General features: G+C 38.2%; 2 protein-coding genes and 1 long non-coding RNA gene across 3 annotated transcripts; 1 reads left to right on the top strand and 2 right to left on the bottom strand.

Annotated features, from left to right (window-relative positions):
* Positions 1-2452: 2452 nt before the first annotated feature.
* Positions 2453-3746, bottom strand: LOC125138356 (endonuclease domain-containing 1 protein-like). Its single transcript, XM_047814125.1, has 3 exons — positions 3666-3746; positions 3451-3591; positions 2453-3312 (listed from the first exon to the last, which is right to left on the bottom strand). The coding sequence occupies exons 1-3, from the start codon at positions 3744-3746 to the stop codon at positions 2752-2754; spliced, it is 783 nt and encodes a 260-aa protein (XP_047670081.1). The 3' UTR covers positions 2453-2751.
* On the bottom strand, positions 3746-5679 carry LOC113638710. Its single transcript, XR_007140531.1, has 2 exons — positions 4434-5679; positions 3746-3827 (listed from the first exon to the last, which is right to left on the bottom strand). It is a non-coding gene; the product is annotated as an uncharacterized LOC113638710 (long non-coding RNA).
* Positions 5680-9472: 3793 nt separating this feature from the next.
* LOC113638714 (membrane-spanning 4-domains subfamily A member 4A-like) lies at positions 9473-16105 on the top strand. Its single transcript, XM_027140147.2, has 8 exons — positions 9473-9787; positions 10703-10881; positions 11145-11255; positions 11352-11408; positions 14142-14291; positions 14452-14565; positions 15045-15134; positions 15672-16105. Exons 2-8 carry the CDS (start codon positions 10732-10734, stop codon positions 15768-15770), a joined length of 771 nt encoding a protein of 256 aa, XP_026995948.2. The 5' UTR covers positions 9473-9787; positions 10703-10731; the 3' UTR covers positions 15771-16105.
* The last annotated feature ends 6427 nt before the right edge of the window (positions 16106-22532 follow it).

Raw genomic sequence — 22532 nt, 5'->3', positions numbered from 1 at the left:
CTGGTGTGAATTTCCACTGGTCTGTGGTTTTAAACACATGAAAACATTGAAAACATTTCACTTGAAGTACTTATACTGACATATTTGTCCCTTAGCGACTGTCACGATGTGACATGGTGAGACAAAAAGGCGAGTGAGGATCCAAGTGCAGTTGAAGATTTAATGACAAAACAGAAAACAGATAAGCAGGCAAAACAGGCTATAACATAGAGCGGAACAGGGAACAGGGAACAGGGAACATAACACACCAAACACCAACAACGTCCAACACCAGGGAAGAGAACAGACAGAGTAAATGCCCCCTCCCCCCCGCTAAGGAATGTGTCTTAATTGGCACGGGGTCGTGTTGGAGACACAAGATCAACTATCAAAGTTGGTCTTACCTTTAATGCCGGTGTCCTTCGAAGTCCCCTCGGTCTTCAAACAAAGGCTCCTCTCCAAGGTCTTCTACTTAATCTATTGTTTGAATCTTTTAAATGAAGGACACAGACTTATACCTTTTTGTCTTTTCAGGATCCTCACAATGGAAGGCCTTATTTTTATTAAAAGTAGAGTAATACAAATAGGTGTGTGTAATATATGTAAAATAAAAAGAAACAGATTACAAATAAAAACTTCCTTCAAATAATCACACAGTATTAGAATAAGTAAAAGGTATTAAGATGCAAAGATTATAACAAACCAAGAAACACTCTCCAAGTGTTTGTTCTATGATGTACCTAAAGTATAACATGCCCTAAGGCTGTCTACAATAGAATGCACACACTAAGGTGGGCTTTTATACATTTTTACTGTGGCCAGATGAATTTGGCTGTCAGGTTTGGTTGGCTTTGTGCCTTTTAGACGGCTACCATCTTTTTTCATAAACCCATCTCGGTTCCCAAACATATCTCGCTGCCGACTCTGTGTGCGCTTCTAATGTCTTTTTTTTTCTAACCTCAAGGTTAACACTTCTATATATGGTCATACTTCCTGCGACTTCTCAGGCAGTGATTATATAGAACTGAAGCTTTCTCTCGCCGTGGAATTTGACAGCGAGCTATAAAACACTGCGTGTGCAGATTACTCCCCGCGAATACACAGAAGGCTTTATTTCAACAGCAAGCCTTGAAACACTTTGCATGCAGATACTTTTGGTAATACACAGTAGGCTTTATAAGCTTTCAATGCAAGAAAGTTTACAGTAAAATAAACAATATTAATCTCTAAACTCTATTACATGAGAATACATGATTATAAGAAAAAGAAAAGAAAATTTTCTTGAAAATTCTGAAAATAAAACATAACACATAATGCATTATAATCTTCTTCCAGCTGTCTGGGTACAGCGTCTGATGCCTCTGTGTCTTCTTTTAAACACTCAAATATTCAAATCTTTCAACTCTTTTGTATTTTTACATCAAACTTTCTTTGTTTATTCACCTCACGTTTCTCTTTTCTTTCCTAATTTCTCCTTCTCTTTCTATTATCTATGTACGTCTGTCTACTGAAGGATAAGTTAATAATTGGTTGTGGTGATTATTTATTTGCTGAGAATCCTGTAACTCCATCCTGTACATGCCAGTGTCTGATATCTTGTGCATGCCACTGGCTCTCAACACACTAAAAAGAATATAATAATATTAAACAGTTAAACAGCTCAGTGTGTTTCTAAAAAAAGCTGAAACCTCAGCAGATCGATGATGTGACACGAGGAGATAAAATCCTCCATGTTCAAAGTAAACAGTGAAGTTTTATTAAAGATCAAGATTTCAATTGCTTTATTTATCACATACACAGTTTTTCAGTATAACAGATGACAAGTTCACCATCTTGTTCTTCAATGACTGAACATGTGATCTGGCCCCAGTGTGTTTCCCTCTGTGTTTCTTTCTTCGTGTGGTCATTGCTCTCCTCCATGTCACAGAGGATCTGATTTGTCACTTTGAGTCGATGGATAAAACATCACAAAACACACGGAAAGGTGAGTATAGTGTTTACTGGTGTACAAAAGTTTACACTGCTTTTGTAGGTCAGTGCAGATGTTGTGTTTGCAAAAGGAGAATTTAAAAATAAATAAATAACAAATAAATGAGAGCACACTCTTAATGGAGCGACCAGGACGACATCTGAACACAGGGGACCAACTTGGAAAGAACTGAAGGTCCTTCAAACTGTAGAATAAATCTTAATCTACTTATAGATGATTATTAAATGCACTTATTATTATTATTATTATTATTATTATTATTATTATTATTATTATTATTATTATTATTATTATTATTATGAAGCACACACACACACACACACACACACACACACACACACACACACACACACACACAAAACGCTCTCTCTGTACAAAGTGAAATGTCGCCACCTGCTGGTTCACTATGACACTACTAATAAATGCTGTGTACAGAAGGTGTCACTGTTCAGTGTGATGAAATGAAGCGACAAAATCCATTAGTTTCACAGCAAACAGTGAAGTTTTATTAAAGATCTGCAGGAGAATTAACAGAGATTAATGTACTTAATTTGTTTAACATAATATTTGCATATTGTTTATAAAAAGCTTTAATTGCCAGAGAATCAAACTAACCAGCCTTTTATTATTTTTAAGATTATTTTGCACAAAAGAGAAAAAGAAAAAGAAGCTCAACAAAGTGATATATTTTTATGATGCTTTGACACGTTTCTAACAGGAACTGATTCTATCACACACACATGCACGCATGCATGCACGTACTCACACACACTGTATTCTTGTTACTTTAAGTCTAATCCTGGAAACACACTGAAAGCTGATTTATACAGTTCAGTGAGCTCAGTATTCAGGTCCTGAATGTTGGAGTGTTTGACTTTAAAGTTCTCCTGCTCAGCGATGTAGGCCCTCGCTACGAGTTGTCCTTTGTTACTGGTGCAACAGTAAGCGCTCCAAAAATGACTGGGAATATTAACTCCTTCTTGATATTCTTTTCCGTCTCTTGTTATGGATATCCAGTTCTTCCCTGGGACGACTCCGGTCACAATGTACACCAGGTGACTTCCGTCAAGTTTGCAGCCCTGTTTTATCTCTTTACGTATCGGGGTCTCCACCTGTTTAGCCCATTTTTGGTTGTTGTCCTTTGTTTGTGGAGCTATGTTGGTTAAAGTGAAGGTGGAATCTGCTTGATCCTGATCAGTAGCAAACTGATATGGAAACAAGTGACCTCTAGTAAACTCTATATTTATATAATCAGAGTTCACGGCCTGGTTAAATATCTTTCCTGCTTCACTCGGGGAATCAATCATCTCTTTCAAATCTTTATATTCTGCAATATTTTCCAGCTGTTATGGAGGAAAAATGAAAGAGTAGTGAAATAAACACAAAGACGTCGATCAGCTCACTCAACACACTCTTCAAGATAAATTACACATTACACATGTTAATGAATAAATACTGTAACATTTAACACACTGACTGACCTGAGGTTCAATTTTCCACTCTCTTTTGCGGCTCTTCTGTTCTTTCCCTGAGAATGTGTAGGCCGAGTAAACAGGGATCCTCCTCACAGTGTCGTACACGGTGGCAAACCTGTATTTGTTTTCCAGCTCTGGCAAATCGTCTTATACTGAACTCCAGGGAAGATAGTGGGGATGATGATGTCATTTTCTTTATGGATGAAGAAGTCACTACATACATCCTTAAAAGATTTAACAACCTCCATCAGGGTCAGTGAGGAGAAAGAGGAGAGCAGGAGCACCAGAGCGAGGAGCTTCATCCTGACACACGGTGGGGGAGTTTGTAATGAGGAAGAGTGTGATGATTGTGTGTGAGGAGTTGATCTCAAGAGAGCAGAAATCTACAAGGGACGAAATAACAGAAGAGTTCTCAGATACAGATTCATATGATCAGATATTCAGATATATATTATCTAAAGGTTATATCCACTAACTACAGTTTTACTATAAATATAACTATAACTATAATTACACTTCTGGAGTTATTTTAGATCTAAGTATGAAACAATATGCTGATAAATCAAAATAAATCAATATTACTATTATTTTAAAAATAACAATGTCCACAGATACACATAACCTAGACTTTTATTCCTTTATATTTACAGGGACATCAATGTCCATGTCATAATAAACACATCTTAATAAACTGCACATGTATTAAACCCAGGGCCATAAACAGCCCGTAAACAGGTGAGAATTAGTTCATATGATAAGTGTAATGTTGATGTTTGTCCTTTTGTCTGCTGTTTGTTGGATGTTTGCTGCAAAGTTTTTATTCCTGTTTTGTTCATCTTGTCTGATACTTTGAGTATTTTTAATTTTGTGATTTTGATATGATATATTCCTGCTTTATATAAAATGTTTATTCTTTATTGGTCATGTTAAATTAATAGACAGTAGATCATGGCTTAAAAACCTAAAAAAAGAAAGAGAGATTTTCTCACCACAAGCTGCTGGAACTTGATGTTGGAGTTCAGTAGAAGATGTGAGATGATCTTCTTCCACTGTAGAAGAACCGGCTGGTCTCTCGCTCTCCTGTCTCAGATACTTGCCTTTTTATAACACTGCTGTCAGGTACACTGGTCAAGTGTTGCAGTGGGGTTGATGATGAAACTAAGAGCTTACACACACATATCAACTGCCAGGTCTCTCAGTGTTTCACAGACGTTCCACAACAGAACTGTAATTATAAACAGATCATCATGAGTTGTTCTGGTGTAAGAGGAATAACACACTTGTGGATGTGTTGTTATGGGAAATTTAGATTATTGGATTATATATGGATTATTTTCCTGTCAATTAGCCAATTATTTTATCCAAAACAAATAACAGTTTCAAATAAATGTCTGAGCAGGTGAGCATTAAGGGCATTTATCAGGAGTCCAACAATGGCAGCATTTTAGTGCTGGGATTTGACCTCATGACCTTCCAATCAGGAGCCCAGTGTCTTAACAGCTGAGATACCACTGAACAACACATCTTATAAATAATAATGCCATCCACACAGACAGGAATTTGTGTGAAGGTGGAGATTCTGTTCATGAGCTGTTGAAATGTGACCAGGACACCAACACAAAGGAAAAGAGAGAAGGACAAACTGATGTACACTGAAGAGTGAAAAGCAAAGACTTTATACTGAAAACTGGAGTTTAGGGAATCTACTAATATCTCATTTCCATGTAAAAGCAAACTTGTCTAAGCAAACAAGGAGATCGGTGTCGGAGGAGAGTCAAAGACAGGACATTAATTATCTTAAGTTCTCCTGAAATGACTGTTGGACTAACAGTAATAAAAAACTGTTATAAAATAAAACAATAAAAATGCTCCTCAGTGTTCCTGGGAAAGGAGTAAAATTTTAGTTTTAGTACTTCCCGAAAGAGAAAACAGAAAATAAGATTACACAAGAGTTTGTAAGTGGCTGAACCAAGATAATAGTTTCTTTAGAAATGAGATGGAACTTGCATGATACATTAGACAGCAACTTGTCTTTAAAACCATATCGCCCATATTACACAAACAGCCTTCTTCCACCTTAGAAATATTACCAAGTTGAGAAACATCCTGACTTTATCTGATGCTGAGAAGCTAGTTCATGCGTTCATGACCTCTAGACTGGACTATTATAATGCATTACTAGGTGGTGTCCTGCGTTTTTAATAAATAGGCTACAGTTAGTCCAAAATGCAGCTGCCAGAGTTCTCACTAGGACAAGAAAGTATGACCATATAACCCCAATTTTATCATCTCTACACTGGCTACCTGTTAAGTTTAGAACTGATTACAAACTGCTGCTACTTACATACAAGGCTCTTAATGGTTTAGCTCCCATGTATCTAACTAGTCTTCTAACACGTTACAATCCTTCACGCTCTCTGAGATCACAAAACTCAGGACTTCTGCTAGTTCCCAGAATATCTAAGTCATAAACTCTTCAGTCATACATACACATAATACATCCCATAATATTGTGCTCTAATACATCAGACCAAATGTTATAATATTATGAACAGCAGCTACGTTAATCCCTCTCCACTGCTTCTCTCTTTCTACCCATCCCAAGTCATCCAGATATTGTACCAGCTCCGATTGTCTTCTGTGCCATGAATATTTTGGACCTCCACTGAGATGAGGCCGAATCTGTGAGGCTCCTGAGGCATCTAGAGATCTACCAGCTCCAGTTAGACTCTGAAATACTCTTTCTTGCTTTCTTTCTTTCTCAGTCATGCTCCAAAGCGATCTTTCTCTCTCTCTCTCTCTCTCTCTCTCTCTCTCTCTCTCTCTCTCTCTCTCTAGTTTATATACACAATACATCATGTCTTAACTAATGTGACAGTTAAGATTCAAATAAATAAAAGTATTCACAAATAAACCGTTGATGTATTTAACTTTTATACCTATATCAGTATATCGAAGCTGAAATGAAATAAACCCAAAGTGCAGAACATTGTAGAAACTTCTGTGGTTTTATACTTTTGAACTAACCAAACGGACTATTTGGTACATTCTTTCCCGTTCCCCTTCTTTCTTAAAGTTTGACTTGGGAAATTCTTCGGTTCTTCAATTATTTGAGTCAAATCGCAAGCTTGTGAGTCAAATGCATTCCCTCTGTTTTCATTTCAACTCACTCTTTGTTTATTTAATCCCTACTCTGTTTTTTTTGCTCCACCGCTTTCTTTCTTTCTTTCTTTCTTTCTTTCTTTCTTTCTTTCTTTCTTTCTTTCTTTCTTTTTTATTTATTCATCTTTTCCACTTATGATACTCCATCTTAATCTCTTTCTGCTACATTGAATTTTCTTCCTTCCTTTTTTAGACCTTCCTCCTGACATAGTTTAGTTTACTGTCTGTGTAACATGTCTACATGCATATTGAGGTTGTAAGTAATTTGTATTTTGTGTTTTATGATACTTGCGTTAGGACTATTGTGCTAATTCTGGCATATTTACACTGATGCTTATTGCTGATTTGTTGATTAATGTGCATTGTCCTAATTAAAATTAAAAAAAAAAAAAAAAAAAAAAAAAGATCAAAGGTGTGACTGGCATGTAGTTTTATTGTTTGCCGTAAGTTATAATGAGTCATAATGTGTCTCATATAAAAATGAAAATTTAAAGAAAAAATAAAGGGGAAAAAAAACAGCTCAAGTAATGGTTCTCCCAATGTGGTGTGAGTCTTGCTCATCTGCACACACACACACACACACACACACACACACACACACACATACAAATTCACACACACACGCGCGCACACACACACACACACACACACACACACACACACACACACACACACACACACACACACACACACACGAGAGTTGTAAGGAGTTTCCTTAGTCGAGTCCACGTGTTCACGCTCAAGCAGAGAATAAACACCTCGGGATCAATAAGTGTTATTAAAACTCCTGTGTTTCCTTCGGTCTGTTTGTGAAAGGTTTTTTTTTTGTTGTCAGATTAAAAGGTCAGACTTTGTGGTGTAAAGATGGCCAGTGCTCCTGTACCTGTAACTATGGATGTGCTGTTATGTGAAATTTAGATTATTGGATTATATATGGATTATTTTTCTGTAATTTTAGAGTAAACAAATAAAAGTCATATACAGTGGGAGTCCAACAATGGCAGCATTGTAGTGCTGGGATTTGACCTCATGACCTTCCAATCAATAGCCCAGAGCCTTAACAGCTGAGATGGAAAGGTGTAAAATTTTAGTTTTAGTACTTGTTGTGAAAGAGAAAACAGAAAATAAGATTACACAAGAGTTTGTAAGTGGCTGAACCAAGATAATAGTTTCTTTAGAAATGAGAAAGAACTTGCGTGATACATTAGACAGCAACTTGTCTTTAAAACCATATCACCATATTACACAAACAGCCTTCTTCCACCTTAGAAATATTGCCAAGTTGAGAAACATCCTGACTTTATCTGATGCTGAGAAGCTAGTTCATGCCTTCATAACCTCTAGACTGGACTATTGTAATGCATTACTAGGTGGTTGTCCTGCATCTTTAATAAATAGGCTACAGTTAGTCCAAAATGCAGCTGCCAGACCATATAACCCCTATTTTATCATCTCTACACTGGCTACCTGTTAAGTTTAGAACTGATTACAAACTGCTGCTACTTACATACAAGGCTCTTAATGGTTTAGCTCCCATGTATCGAACTAGCCTTCTAACATGTTACAATCTTTCACGCTCTCTGAGATCACAAAACTCAGGAATTCTGGTAGTTCCCAGAATTTCTAAGTCTACTAAAGGTGGTAGAGCGTTTTCTTATTTAGCTCCCAAACTTTGGAATAGTCTTCCTGATAGTGTTCAGGGCTCAGACACACTTTCCCAGTTTAAATGTAGATTAAAAACTCTTCAGTCATACATACACATAATACATCCCATAATATTGTGCTCTAATACATCAGACCAAATGTTATTATGAACAGCAGCTACGTTAATCCCTCTCCACTGTTTCTCTCTTTCTACCCATCCCAAGTCATCCAGATATTGTACCAACTCCGATTGTCTTCTGTGCCATGAATATTTTGGACCTCCCCTGAGATGAGGCCGAATCTGTGAGGCTCCTGAGGCATCTAGAGATCTAGGTAGTAGTTTTTACCTATATTATTATATCGAATATTTATTATTTTTAATTAATATTATAATTATTTATATTTTATTATATTTATTATACTAATATAGGTATTATTTATACCTATATTAGTATATCGAAGCTGAAATGAAATAAACCCAAAGTGCAGAACATTGTAGAAACTTCTGTGGTTTTATACTTTTGAAATAACCAAACAGACTATTTGGTACATTCTTTCCCGTTCCCCTTCTTTCTTAAAGTTTGACTTGGGAAATTCTTCAGTTCTTCAATTATATGAATCAAATCGCAAGCTTGTGAGTCAAATGCATTCCCTCTGTTTTCATTTCAACTCACTCTTTGTTTATTTAATCCCTACTCTATTTTTTTTTCCTTGCTCCACCATTTTTCATTCTGATTGGATCAGTGATGTGGTGAAGTTTTGTAAAGTGATTTTTTTCTACATGTATAGAAGGAGTCTCCAGTTTCAGCTCTGCTGTGTTACAGTCCGAGGTGCCGCTTTAGGTTCCCTGACATCTTCAGGTCACCGTGTTGTTTCAATTCTCCTTCTGCAGGGTTTTAATTTATTTTAGGAGTTTCGGAGCTAGAACAAATTTGATCAGCATGATGTCAAAGATATTCAAGATGCAAAGGTTTTGTGCTGCTTAGTACTGTGATGGTGAAGCTATTAACAAAGTGTCATGTCATGTTGTGACGTTCCACTGCACACATCCCAGAGATCGCATGTATGTTATGCTCAGGAAACTAATGCTGCACCTTTTGTGCTTGGCCCCATTAATCGCTCCTTGCACCTATTTTTTATTGTTGTTGGGTATCTTGTTGCTGGAGCTGTGTAAAGGTTACTTCAGGTCATGTATCTAGGCAGCGCTGACTGTATTCGTTCTTTCCTTCCGGGAACTGTGCAGTGAGCTGTAAGAAAAACAACAGCAGGTTTCTGGGCTTCTCTCTCTGGAGCTCCATTTACTGTATCCAGTTTTAGTTTTTACTTTCTGTGTCTGTGCTTTAACCTGATGCAGAATATCTGCATCACTGAGACGGTAAACATCCTTTCAGAACAGAAGATAAAGGTGTGTTGAAGAAACAGAAGTGTACAGAAGAAGAAGAATAAAAGAGATACGGAGAGAGAGAGAGAGAGAGAGAGAGAGAGAGAGAGAGAGAGAGAGAGAGAGAGAGAGAGAGCACTGCTAAAAGGACAGAAGGTAAAATATGACTTTTTCTCTTTATTGAATTAACAAACTGAGGTAAAGTATTTCTGTGTTTTTAACAGACAAGTAACAGGATCAGTGTGTAATGTGTTCAGTTAGCGGTTTTTCCTCAGGTGAAATTTTACTTCCACAAATTCACCTCCTCAGTTCCTCAATTCTAATACAGATTAACACAGATTATTAAAGAGATTCATAACACATATAATAGAGATAATAATAAAGATTATAATACAAATTATAATATAGATTACTACAGTTTATAATAGAGGTTATAATATGGATTATAAAATAGATTAATAAAGATTATGAACAGATTATAATAGAGATTAATATAGATTATAATACAGTTACAGATACAATTATTTTTTAATTTGCTTTAACACACTTTTACATGATGATTAAACGGTGCAAACCTTTACAGCTTATATATTATAAAATAAAACTACTAAATCGTTGTGCTAAATCGTAAAGAAAAAACAGAAGTGGTAGTAGTAGTAGTAATAATAATAATAATAATAATAATAATAATAATAATAATAATAATAATAATAATATTATTAATAATAATAATAATAATAATAATAATAATAATAATAATAATAATAATAATAATAAATGTCAGGATGTAATTTCACCTGAAGACTCGTTGCTTACGACAGCACAAGGCTAACATTAGCATACTCCTCTATTTCCTCTTTGTCTTCTCTAAAAAAGAAACAAAAAAGGAGAAGATAATCTGCTCTGAAAACTTTAGAACTTTCTTGGTGTTTCTGGATGAATTTGTTTCTATAAGGTTTCTGACCAGACGGACCTTCGAGAGTTGTTACGAGTTTCTTGAAAGATCGAGTATTATTAAAACTCCTGTGTTTCCTTCAGTCTGTTTGTGAAAGTTTTTTCTTTTGTTGTCAGATTAAAAGGTCAGGCTTTGTGGTGTAAAGATGGCCAGCGTTCCTGTACCTGTCACTAATGTGGGACGCGGCTACACCATCATCACTCAAGTTCTTCCCTCGTCTACAGTAGAACAGAATTCCACTCAGACACTCAGCCCACTGAGCAAGTTCCTGAAAGGAGAACCCAAAGCTCTGGGGGTGAGTTACACAATTACACAATAATACAATCACACACAATTACACAAACAAACACAATCACAAAACACTTGCTCTTATAGTAGTAGTTGTGTAGTTATAGTGGTAGTTTAGTAGTTATAGTGGTAGTTGTACCTGTACTTGTGGTAGTAGTTGTAGATTTTCTGTGTTTATATACAGTAGACACACAACAGTATTCATTAAAAAGATTTTTACATATTTTTAAAGTACAATTGTGTGTGTGTTTGTGTGTGTTTTAAACCCAGACTGTCCAGATAATGATAGGATTGTTGACGTTTTTGTTCGGTATCGTGTTGGCGACTTACACTCCAATGATCAGCATTTTCTCTGGAATCGTCTTCTGGAGCTCGGTGTTTGTTAGTGTTCTTCAGTTTTAATGACATAAATATACAAATATATAAAATGGTATTATTTCAGATTTCAATAAAACATTGTACCCCCCGTACTTGCAGCACATCATCGCCGGCTCCCTGGCTGTTTCAGCGAGCAACAAGTTAAACTCCTGTGTGGTACGTCATGATTTCTGTTTCTTTTATCTGATGATATAGTTTTGATTCTAAATGTCACTGTCAGGGTGGGCCAGAAGGAAGGACTCAAATGCAGGATGCTGATGTAAATAATAAAAGTCTTTAATGAGCTTGACAAAATAATCAGGCAAAGCAGGCAAACACAAGCGTAAAGACCAGTCTCTAATCCAGTACAGAGACAGGCAAAGAATACAGGGCAGGCAAAAACAGAATGAAATCCAAACCAGTAATCCAGTACACATGCAGGGAGGGTAATACAGGGCAGGCAAAAACACCAGCGAACAGGCTTGAACCAGCTTGAGTCTAGAGACATGGAAGCTAGGGTAAATACATATTATTCTGGAGCTTGAGTCAGACCACCACTGGTTTGAGCACCATGGAGATGGGAAAAGGCCCAACAAAGCATGGGGCAATCTTCCAGCAGGCAACCTTAAGCAGCAGGTCTCTGGTGGATAGCCAAACCATCTGACGAACATGATACGGGGTGCTGGACAGCGCTTGTGATTGGCCCACTGGGTGTAGCTCCTAGAAGCACTGAGGAGGTTGGCAACAATTGGGGCAAGGGCAGAGGGAACCGATGCCTCCATTTCCTGATTGGAGAACAGTGGAGGCTAGTATCCATGTGGCCTGAAAGGGTGAGAGACCTGTGGCTGCTGATGGCAGCGAGTTGTGGGGGTATTCCACCCACAACAGGTTAAAGGACCAGGATGAAGGTTCTTCGGAACACAGGATGCGAAGTCCTTTTTCTAGTTCCTGGTTTAACTGCTCAGTTTGTCCATTAGACTGAGGATGGAACCCAGAAGACAGCCTGATGGTGCTGGCAACACTCTCTCCAGAAGTGAAGTTAGAAGTGAACTGAGGACCATGATCAGATACAATGTTGTGTGGGAGTCCATGCAGGCAAAAGACATGCTGGAGCATGAGCAGAGCTGTTTCTTTGGCTGACAGAAGTTTGGGCAAGGCAATGAAACGGGCCATCTTGCAGAATTGATCCACCACAATGGTGGTGATCCCAGCCGAAGGGGGTAAACCAGTAACAAAGTCTATGGAGTGTCTATGGACCAAGGCCGCCAGGGAACAGGAAGAGGATGGAACACGCCAGCTGGGCCCCAGGGTGTCTTATTCTGAGCGCAGACAGGATATGCTGCCACAAACTCCCGGACATCCTTCTTGTTCTTAGGCCAACAGAAGGGCTGCTGGAGGACTGACAAAGTGCAGGAAGAGCCAGGATGACAGAACAGGTGAGAGCTGGTACACCATTGGAGGACTTGGGAGCAAAGACGGACCGGAACAAACAGCCTTCCCTCTGGACAGCCCTCTGGAACTAGAAGAATGGAGGTGGCCTGCTGTACTCTCCAGAAGACTGGAGGTGGCCTGCTGTACCCTCCAGAAGACTGGAGGTGGCCTGCTGTACCCTCCTTTCAAAATCAAGGCGAAGGCGAAGGCGAAGGGCAAACAGGTTCTCCCTCCTCCTACATGGTGTATTGCTGAGATAGTGTTCGGCTTGGCATTCTTGGATCCCGGGCTATAGAACAGGGGGAAATTAAAATGTCCAAAGAAAAGACCCCAACAGGATTGCCTGGAATTCAGACGCTTGGCCGAACAAAGATTCAAGATTCTGGTGGTCCGTCCACACTAGAAAGGGCTGTCCAGCACCCTCTAACCAGTGCCGCCATTCCTCCAGGACCAACTTGACGGGCTTTCAGGCCTGGTGCATCTGCTGAATTCATAACTGGCCAGATGGTACTGTCAGGGTGAGCCGGAAGGGAGGACTCAAATGCAAGACGCCAATGTAAATAATTAAAATCTTTAATGAGCTTGACAATATAATCTTACAAGGCAGGCAAACACTCAGCGTAAAGGCCATTCTCTAATTCATTACCAATCCAGTAATCCAGTACACAGGCAGGCAGGGTAATACAGGGCAGGGTAATACAGGGAAGGGTAATACAGGGCAGGCAAAAACACAGAAACCAGAAACAAACAGAGTCAAACCAGGCAGGGCAGGTCTGGAACAAGGTCAGATGAATCACAGTACACAGGGCAAGCGGAGAAGACCATCTGGCAAGGAACCATGTGAAAGCAACGTCCTTATATAGTACCACACTCTCACTCACTCACTCATTTTCTACCGCTTTATCCGATATATAGTACCTAACACCTAAAATTGCTGCCGCCCTGAAAGTGAAAATCCAAGATGGCCGACGACCTGGAAGTGTGGCAAACCAGGAAGTGTGGACAGAGTGCTGACAGTCACTGTAACAAAAACTGACGTGAATACAAACAAAACAAAAACAAAACAAAACCAGGACACAAATAAACAATGACAAAAACTCGAACATGGGTTTAAAGATAAACAGTAAAGAATTTTAAATAAAATGTAAGTGAACAACACAAAATTTCCACAGAGACTGAATGTTTCAGTAAAAAGAACAATCAAAAAACAAACAAATAAACAAATAAATAAATACATATTCAAATAATAAAAAATACAATAAATTAGTCTATATTTGCCTAATATATAATAAAATACTAACATTTTCCTACAATCTTATTATAGTTTAATTTTCTAGTTTTGACAAAACAAACAAACAAACAAATAAACAAACTAATAAACAAACACTGCTGACAGTGGAAACGTTCTAAAAGACTAACGCATGCATGCAAACTTGATTGGTTGATTGATTGATTTATTTCTTGATGTTTTTCTCTCAGGTGAAGGCCACACTGACACTGAACATTTTTAGCACGCTATCTGCAGGAATCACCATCATCATCCTGATCTTGGATCTGATTTTTGGGAGTTATGTATATAGATACTCATACTATGAGGACAGTTACAGTTACAACTACTACGCCTCAGAGGTTTGATTTATTTGTTTGTTCTTATTTGATCGTGAGGTGTATAAGGATAAAAAATATATGAACTTTGGTAATCGTGAAATATATTTTAGGAATATTGCAATACAAAAAAATTTATGTAAAGTGAAAGGACTTGTTGCCATGATGGTGATGTTTATTTCAGGGCATGAGGAAAGGAATAACTGGAGTTCTGCTGGTTTTCACTCTGCTCCAGTTCTGCATCTCTATCGCAGTTTCAGCCTTCACCTGCAAAGCCACCTGCACCAGTGAACCGAGCGTGAGTATAAAGAAGAAGAAAAGGATTTCATCTTTCTGACCTTTCACTTTATTCTCCTTGATACCTGAATGCATGATGCTGCTGCTAGCTGGAGCTCAACTCCAAGCTACTTCAGATCCAGCAGGTGAAACAGCCTCCAGTGGAATAGCAGGTCAGCTGATCAGGTCAGAGGTCACCTTCAGCTCCACAGATAATCACTTCAGTTCAGTTCAGCTTTGTTTCTATCAACACCACATGTGGACAGTTCAGGTGTAGGTTCAGATCTCCAGATGTGAGATGAAGAAATTCTCCTGAAGTTCTGGTGCCCTATCGTGAGGTTGTGAGGAATTCTGGGAGTCTGCATTCTATTTAGTGAGGATCAGATTCTGTAGGGAACCATTTGGAGTGTAACTATGGTAACTATGTTGTTTACTTTATACAGTGTTATTGTGTAACTTTAAAGTTGTGTGGGTGTGTGTGTGTGTGTGTGTGTGGTACAGCTGAACATCATCAACGTGATTCCGAACCCTGAGAGTTTTGCTCCTAGTGCTCCTGTGAACAACCCTTTCCCACCTCATCACACTCAGCAGGTAAGAGAAACCCACAGCTGAAACCCACCATAAGATTCTGAAACCTTTTTTCCAAAATTGAGAAATAATTTTGACAAAAAAAAATGACAAATCAGATGTAAACAATACAGTGCTTTCCTGGGACATTTTACATTTAGCCACACCCACAAAACAATCTAAAGATTTGGATTTCTCCTGTCGCTGCACTTAATTTGTTTCCACTACCGGTTGCCATAGTAACAGCTTTTATCACCTAACGTTAAAACAACGTTCTGCTTGACAACAAATTTTTGGAGGGAGTTCTGGAGGGAGGTTTAGAGTTTGTGTATAAAGTTCAGAAGAGTTTATCATAGATTTTATCATATAATGTACAACATAAACTATTTAATCTACTAGAAATCATGTTACATTTTATATTTATATTTATCTCTAACACTGTAGGATCAACAACAACAATTATTATTTGCCTTTGAAATTAGCGATTATTTGTCTTTGAAAAAAGCTAAGAACAATTTCAGCAAGTTTTTAATGATTTATTGATTATTGTTGTTTTCACAGGGGGTCAATTCGATGCACGGCATCGCCATGGCTACAGCACCCGGGGAAAATCCTCCGGCGTACAGCGAGAAATGTAACCAGACCACAGAGAAGGAATAAAAATGAAAAACTGTTAATTTACACTGTTACACAATAACACAATCCCACTGACCAGAAAACACACAATCAAGGACACTGAAAGCCAACATCACACACACTACACACACTATACACACACTACACACACATTATACACATCACACACTACACAATTATTGCTTCTAGATCTTTTTTGCTCAGAACTTCCAAAAATAACGATGTCTAATTAACATAATTCGTCATCTTTTGAGTTGAATTTCTCACATAAACAGCTGTGCAGATTTATTTTAGAAATAAACTTTATTTTTGTTCTCTAATCTTAAACAAAATAAAAAGAATAAATATGTGGACTCTGATTGGTGTTCAGGTGTTGATTAGTTCTCTCTAATATCAGCTCAAGTCAAGTCAAGAAGCTTTTATTGTCATTTCAACCATCTATAGCTGTTGCAGTACACAGTGAAGTGAGACAACGTTTCTCCAAAATCATAGTGATAAATAAAGCAAAGACAGGGCTAAGGACTTAGTACATACATAAAGTGCTGAGCAGTGTAAATACTGTATTTTCAGCAATATTGCTTTAATGAAGACAGTTTCATAGCAGCAGGTCCCTGAGATAATGTAAAGAATTGTGCAAACCAGCAAACGCCTGAAATGTTAGACAGAGTGTGCAAAGAGCAAAAAGGTTGTGGCAATGGCATCGTCCGTGGAGCGGTCTGGACGATACACAAACTGTAGGGGGTCCAGGCAGGGTGGTAACTGGGTCTTGCTGTGCCTCATGACGAGCTTCTTAAAATGCGATGGGACAGTAGTCATTGAGGCAGGACACTTTAAACTTCTCTGGGATGGGGACAAGGGTGGTTGTCTTGAGGCACTTAGGAAAAACAACGCTGCTCAGGGAAATGTTGAAAATGTCAGTGAAGACCTCCGCTAGCTGTTCTGCACATTCCTTGAGTACCCTGCCAGGAATGTTGTCTGGTCCAGCAGCCTTCTGTGGATTAACTCTACATAGAGTTCTTATATTGGCCGTGGATAAACAGAGTCCCTGGTCGGTGGGGAGAGGGATGGTCTTCCTTGTCGCTACGTTCTTTTGTACCGCAAACCGAGCATAGAAGCGCATCTTGGATGGAGGCATCGCTATCACAAAGAGGTGAAGCTGTATCTCCTATATGCCCTGCCACATATGCCGGGTGTCTCCGCTGTCCTGGAAGTGGTGTCGCCAATATTATTATTATTATTATTACACACAAAACACACACACACACACACACACACACACACACACACACACACACACACACACACACACACACACACACACACACACACATAAAACGCTCTCTCTGTACACAGTAGTGAAATGTGTCACTATGACATTACTAATAAATGCTGAGATAAACAGAGATAAATGTACTTATTTTGTTTAACATAATATTTGCATATAGTTTATAAAAAGTTTTAATTGCAAGAGAATCTAACTAACCAGACTTTTATTATTTTTAAGATTATTTTGCACAAAAGAGAAAAAGAAAAAGAAGCTCAGCAAAGTGATATATTTTTATGATACTTTGACACGTTTCTAACAGGAAAGTTGCTGATTCGAACACACGCACACACACACACACACACACACACACACACACACACACACACACACACACACACACACACACACACACACACACACACACATAAAATGGTCTCTCTGTACACAGTAGTGAAATGTCACCAACTGCTGGTTCACTATGACACTACTAATAAATGCTGTGTACAGAAGGTGTCACTGTTCAGTGTGAAGAAATGAAGCGACAAAATCCATTAGTTTCACAGCAAACAGTGAAGTTTTATGAAAGATCTGCAGGAGAATTAACAGAGATAAATGTACTTAATTTGTTTAACATAATATTTGCACATTGTTTATAAGAAGCTTTAATTGCCAGAGAATCAAACTAACCAGGCTTTTATTATTTTTAAGATTATTTTGCACAAAAGAGAAAAAGAAAAAGAAGCTCAACAAAGTGATACATTTTTATGATGCTTTGACATGTTTCTAACAGGAAAGTTACTGATTCGAACACACACACACACCCGCACGTACTCACACACACTGTATTCATGTTACTTTAAGTCTAATCCTGGAAACACACTGAAGGGTAAATTATACAGTTTAGTGAGCTCAGTATTCAGGTCCTGAATGTTGGAGTGTTTGACTTTAAAGTTCTCCTGCTCAGCGATGTAGGCCCTCGCTACGAATTGTCCTTTCTTATTGGTGCAACAGTAAGCGCTCCAAAAATGACTGGGAATATTAATTCCTGCTTGCTATTCTTTTCCATCTCTTGTTATGGATATCCAGTTCCTCCCTGGGACGACTCCTGTGATTTTGGTCGACTTTGCAGCTTTGTTTTATGTCTTTACATATTGGGGTCTCCACTTGTTTAGCCCATTTTTGGTTGTCCTTTGTGTGTGGAGCTGCGTTGGTTAAAGTAAAGGTGGAATCTGCTTGTTCCTGATCAGCAGCAAACTGGCATGGAAACATGTGACCTCTAGTAAAATTGTACTTGTATAATAAGAATCCACGGCCTGGTTAACTATATTTCCTGCTTCACTCGGGGAATCAATCATCTCTCTCAAGTTTTTATATTTTTCAATATTTTCCAGCTGTTACAGAGGAGCAGGAGCTGGAGCAGGAGCACCAGAGCAAAGAGCTTCATACTGACACACATTGGGGGAGTGGGTGAGGAGTGTGTGATGAGGAAGAGTGTGTTGAGTGTGTGTGAGGGAAATAATCACCTTCATGATGATTAGAGTAATTCCACTTCACTTCACCTGAGTCTCATTGAACTGTTGTCAATATTAGTTTTCTGCGACTCAACACTTCTCTTATTTACACCTAAAGCAGCAGGAACTTTTCCTGTAATTTCCCAGTAAGCTGCTGCTTCTTATTGTGGTAAAGACGGTTTCATATTCAGACAGTCAGGTGTTTGTGTTCAGCGTCACACAGACCTCCTCTAAAGAAACTCTTGTCTGCTAACTTTGGTAAAACTTGGTTTTGATCTGTGGGGTAAAAAAAATAACATGTGAATGTAAGACAAGTCTTCAGTCTGTGAAGTCTTCAGCAAAGAGCTGCTTTAACCTGGATAAAGGCCCATTCGTGTGACTCCATCAGCTGGAGCAGACTGAGTGAGGTCAGACAGATGGCTGGTGATTATTATAGGAATATGATGGGATAACAGTGAGACAGCCCTTGATGGTGTTGGGTTTTGGGTAGGAGGCAATCAGTACTGCCTACTGACAAGTCGGGATAGTGTGCATATCACAAGGACCTCAGATGATCAGTGCTGCTATAATAATGTCATCCACACAGACAGGAATTTGCGTGAAGGTGGAGATTCTGTTCATGAGCTGTTGAAATGTGACCAGGACACCAACACAAAGGAAAAGAGAGAAGGACAAACTGATGTACACTGAAGAGTGAAAAGCAAAGACTTCATACTGAAAACTGGAGTTTAGGAAATCTACTAGCATCTCATTTTCATGTAAAAGCAAAATTGTCTAAGCAAACAAGCAGATTGGTGTTGGAGGAGTGTCAAAGACAGGACATTAATTATCTAAAGTTCTCCTGAAATGATTGTTGGACATGTTGTCTTCCTCTGTCTTCCTGGGAAATTTTTCAAATTTTAATATTAGTATTTCCACAAAGAGAAAACAGAAAATATGATCCTATCTTTATCAATGTTAGAGATTTAAGCACTTATGTACGTCGCTCTGGATAAGGGCGTCTGCCAAATGCTGTAAATGTAAAAAAAAATGTAAACCCAAAGTGAAGTAACCAAACTGACTATTTGGTACATTCTTTCCCGTTCCCTTTCTTTCTTAAGGTTTGACTTGGGAAATTCTTCGGTTCTTCAATTATTTGAGTCAATTATTTGAGTCAAATCGCAAGCTTGTGAGTCAAATGCATTCCCTCTGTTTTCCTTTCAACTCACTCTTTGTCTATTTAATCCCTACTCTGTTTTTTGCTCCACCGCTTTCTTTCTTTCTTTCTTTCTTTCTTTCTTTCTTTCTTTCTTTCTTTCTTTCTTTCTTTCTTTCTTTCTTTTTCTTAATATTTTCCACTTACGAGACTCCATCTTAATCCCTTTCTCTCTACAACGTTGAATTTTCTTCCTTCCTTTTTTAGACCTTCCTCCTGACATAGTTTAGATCAAAGGTGTGACTGGTGTGTAGTTTTCCTGTTGGCCGTAAGTTATAATGAGTCATAATGTGTCTCATATAAAAATTTAAATTTAAACAAAAAATATAGGAAAAAAAATACCAGCTCAAGTAATGGTTCTCCCAATATGGCATGAGTCTTGCTAACATTAGCATACTCCTCTATTTCATCTTTGTCTTCTCTAAAAAAGAAACGCATTTCTGAAAAAGGAGAAGATAATCTGCTCTGAAAACTTTAGAACTTTCTTGATGTTTTTGGATGAATTTGGTTCTGGAAGTTTCTGACCAGACGGACCTTCGAGAGTTGTAAGGAGTTTCTTGAAAGTCGAGTCCACGTCATTGTCGGCTCTTACTATAATTTTACATTGGTGTCATTTAGCTATTTCTTTCATCCAAAACAAATTACAGTTTCAAATAAAAGTCATATAGGAGTCCAACAATGGCAGCATTGTAGTGCTGGGATTTGACCTCATGACCTTCCAATCAGTAGCCCAGAGCCTTAACAGCTGAGATGGAAAGGTGTAAAATTATAGTTTTAGTACTTCCCGAAAAAGAAAACAGAAAATATGATTACACAAGAGTTTGTAAGAAGTGGCTGAACCAAGTTAACCGTTTCTGTAGAAATGAGATGGAACCTGTGTGATACATTAGACTGCAACTTGTCTTTAAAACCATATCACCATATTACACAAACAGCCTTCTTCCACCTTAGAAATATTGCCAAGTTGAGAAACATCCTGTCTTTATCTGATGCTCAGAATCTCTACACTGGCTACCTGTTAAGTTTAGAACTGATTACAAACTGCTGCTACTTACATACAAGGCTCTTAATGGTTTAACTCCCATGTATCTAACTAGTCTTCTAACACGTTACAATCCTTCACGCTCCCTGAGATCACAAAACTCAGGACTTCTGGTAGTTCCCATAATATCTAAGTCTACTAAAGGTGGTAGAGCGTTTTCTTATTTAGCTCCCAAACTTTGGAATAGTCTCCCTGATAGTGTTCGGGGCTCAGACACACTTTCCCCTGCACTGAGATGAAGCCGAATCTGTGAGGTTCCTGAGGCATCTAGAGATCTACCAGCTCCAGTTAGACTCTGTGATACTAAAGAGGAGACAGCAACTCCATGCAGTCTTTCTTTCTTTCTTTCTTTCTTTCTTTCTTTTTTCTTTCTTTCTTTCTTTCTATTCCTTCATCTTTTCCTCTTACGAGACTCCATCTTTATTTCTTTCTCGCTACAAAGCTGAATTTTCTTCCTTCCTTTTTTAGACCTTCCTCCTGACATAGTTTAGATCAAAGGTGTGACTGGCATGTAGTTTTCCTGTTGGCCGTAAGTTATAATAAAGTGTGATAAGAAACCTGAAGGATCTAGAGTTAGTGTTTGGGACCTGATCCAGCGATTCATCTCAGGTCCAGAGTTCACAGAAAACAACTAGTGTATGTCTCAGAGAACCATTATTTGACCTGGTATTTAATTTTTTTTTCCCTTTATTGTTTCTTTAAATTTTTTATATGAGACCCATTATGACTCATTTTTAAAGAATCGTTTGTGAATCAAAGTGATTCAGTCATCCATTATAATAAAAGAATCTACACTTTTACCCATGGTTTCTTCTCTGGTTCACCCTTCAGTTTTTGGGTGAATTCTTCATGTTTTAGGATCGTCCTTTTTTAAAGCAAGAACAAGAAATATTAACGAATTATAGTTTTAAGAAAAGAACAGGTTCCGACATTCAGCTAAACTCCTCCACATCTCTCTCTCTCTCTCTCTCTCTCTCTCTCTCTCTCTCTCTCTCTCTCTCTTCTTTGACTCCTGCCTCTCTTCTTTTTCTGCCTGTTCTCTGAGCCCACACCATTACGAGAACAGTTCAGACCAAACCTTCATGTCTGGGTTCCTTCTTTTTTTTTTTTTTTACAGTAAACTATTTCACTATCACTCTCTCTGACAGTCTCTACAGTCACAGTAATACAAAATAAAAACATAACATCATCCCACATGCTGCTGAAGACTTATTCTGATTGATCATTGATTTGGTGAAGTTTTGTTCAGTGATTTTTTTTCTACATGTACAGAAGGAGTCTCCAGTTTCAGCTCTGCTGTGTAACAGTCCGAGGTGCCGCTTTAAGTTCCCCAACATCTTCAGGTCATAATTCCTTTTGGTTTCTCAGGAACAAGACAACCTGCTGTTTTTGTTTGTGAAAGAAAAAGTCAGATTGCTAAAGAAACAAGTTCTTGTTGTCTGAGCAATGAGTGCAGAATAAAATGATAAGTAAAAAATAAGAGGAAGAAACGAGGAAGAAAACACTTTAGAACGTGCAGGTATCGAAGCGCTGGATTTTTGTCTAGTTCTTCTGATTTTTCTCTGTTTCTTAAACAGTTCCTTGTATTTATTGCTGACTACCAGACGTTTCTGAGCACAACTGTGAAAATAAAATCCTCCTCTCTGTTACAATTGACTGGTTTTCTGTCACCATTTTTGATAGCGTGTCTGTTGCTAAGCATTGAGCCGTAATGTTCTAACAGTTCGTCGTTTCACACTGTTCTCACTCAGAGCAGCTTTCATAACTGTGT

This window comes from Tachysurus fulvidraco, chromosome 5, assembly GCF_022655615.1.
Source record: "Tachysurus fulvidraco isolate hzauxx_2018 chromosome 5, HZAU_PFXX_2.0, whole genome shotgun sequence".
Taxonomy (NCBI): Eukaryota; Metazoa; Chordata; class Actinopteri; order Siluriformes; family Bagridae; genus Tachysurus; species Tachysurus fulvidraco.
Note: the sequence above shows the minus strand (reverse complement) of the source record. Positions and strands in the feature narration are given on the sequence as shown.

Bases quoted from the DNA above. Each gene is read 5' to 3' on its own strand.
- LOC113638714 (XM_027140147.2), top strand. From the start codon at position 10,732: ATGGCCAGCGTTCCTGTACCTGTCACTAATGTGGGACGCGGCTACACC. The intron at 14,292-14,451 runs GTTTGATTTATT...TGTTTATTTCAG, and splicing joins ACAACTACTACGCCTCAGAG to GGCATGAGGAAAGGAATAAC. The intron at 15,135-15,671 runs GTAAGAGAAACC...TTGTTTTCACAG, and splicing joins CACCTCATCACACTCAGCAG to GGGGTCAATTCGATGCACGG.
- LOC125138356 (XM_047814125.1), bottom strand. From the start codon at position 3,746: ATGAAGCTCCTCGCTCTGGTGCTCCTGCTCTCCTCTTTCTCCTCACTG. The intron at 3,592-3,665 runs GTATGTAGTGAC...AGTTCAGTATAA, and splicing joins TTGTTAAATCTTTTAAGGAT to GACGATTTGCCAGAGCTGGA. The intron at 3,313-3,450 runs GTCAGTCAGTGT...CCTCCATAACAG, and splicing joins AGTGGAAAATTGAACCTCAG to CTGGAAAATATTGCAGAATA.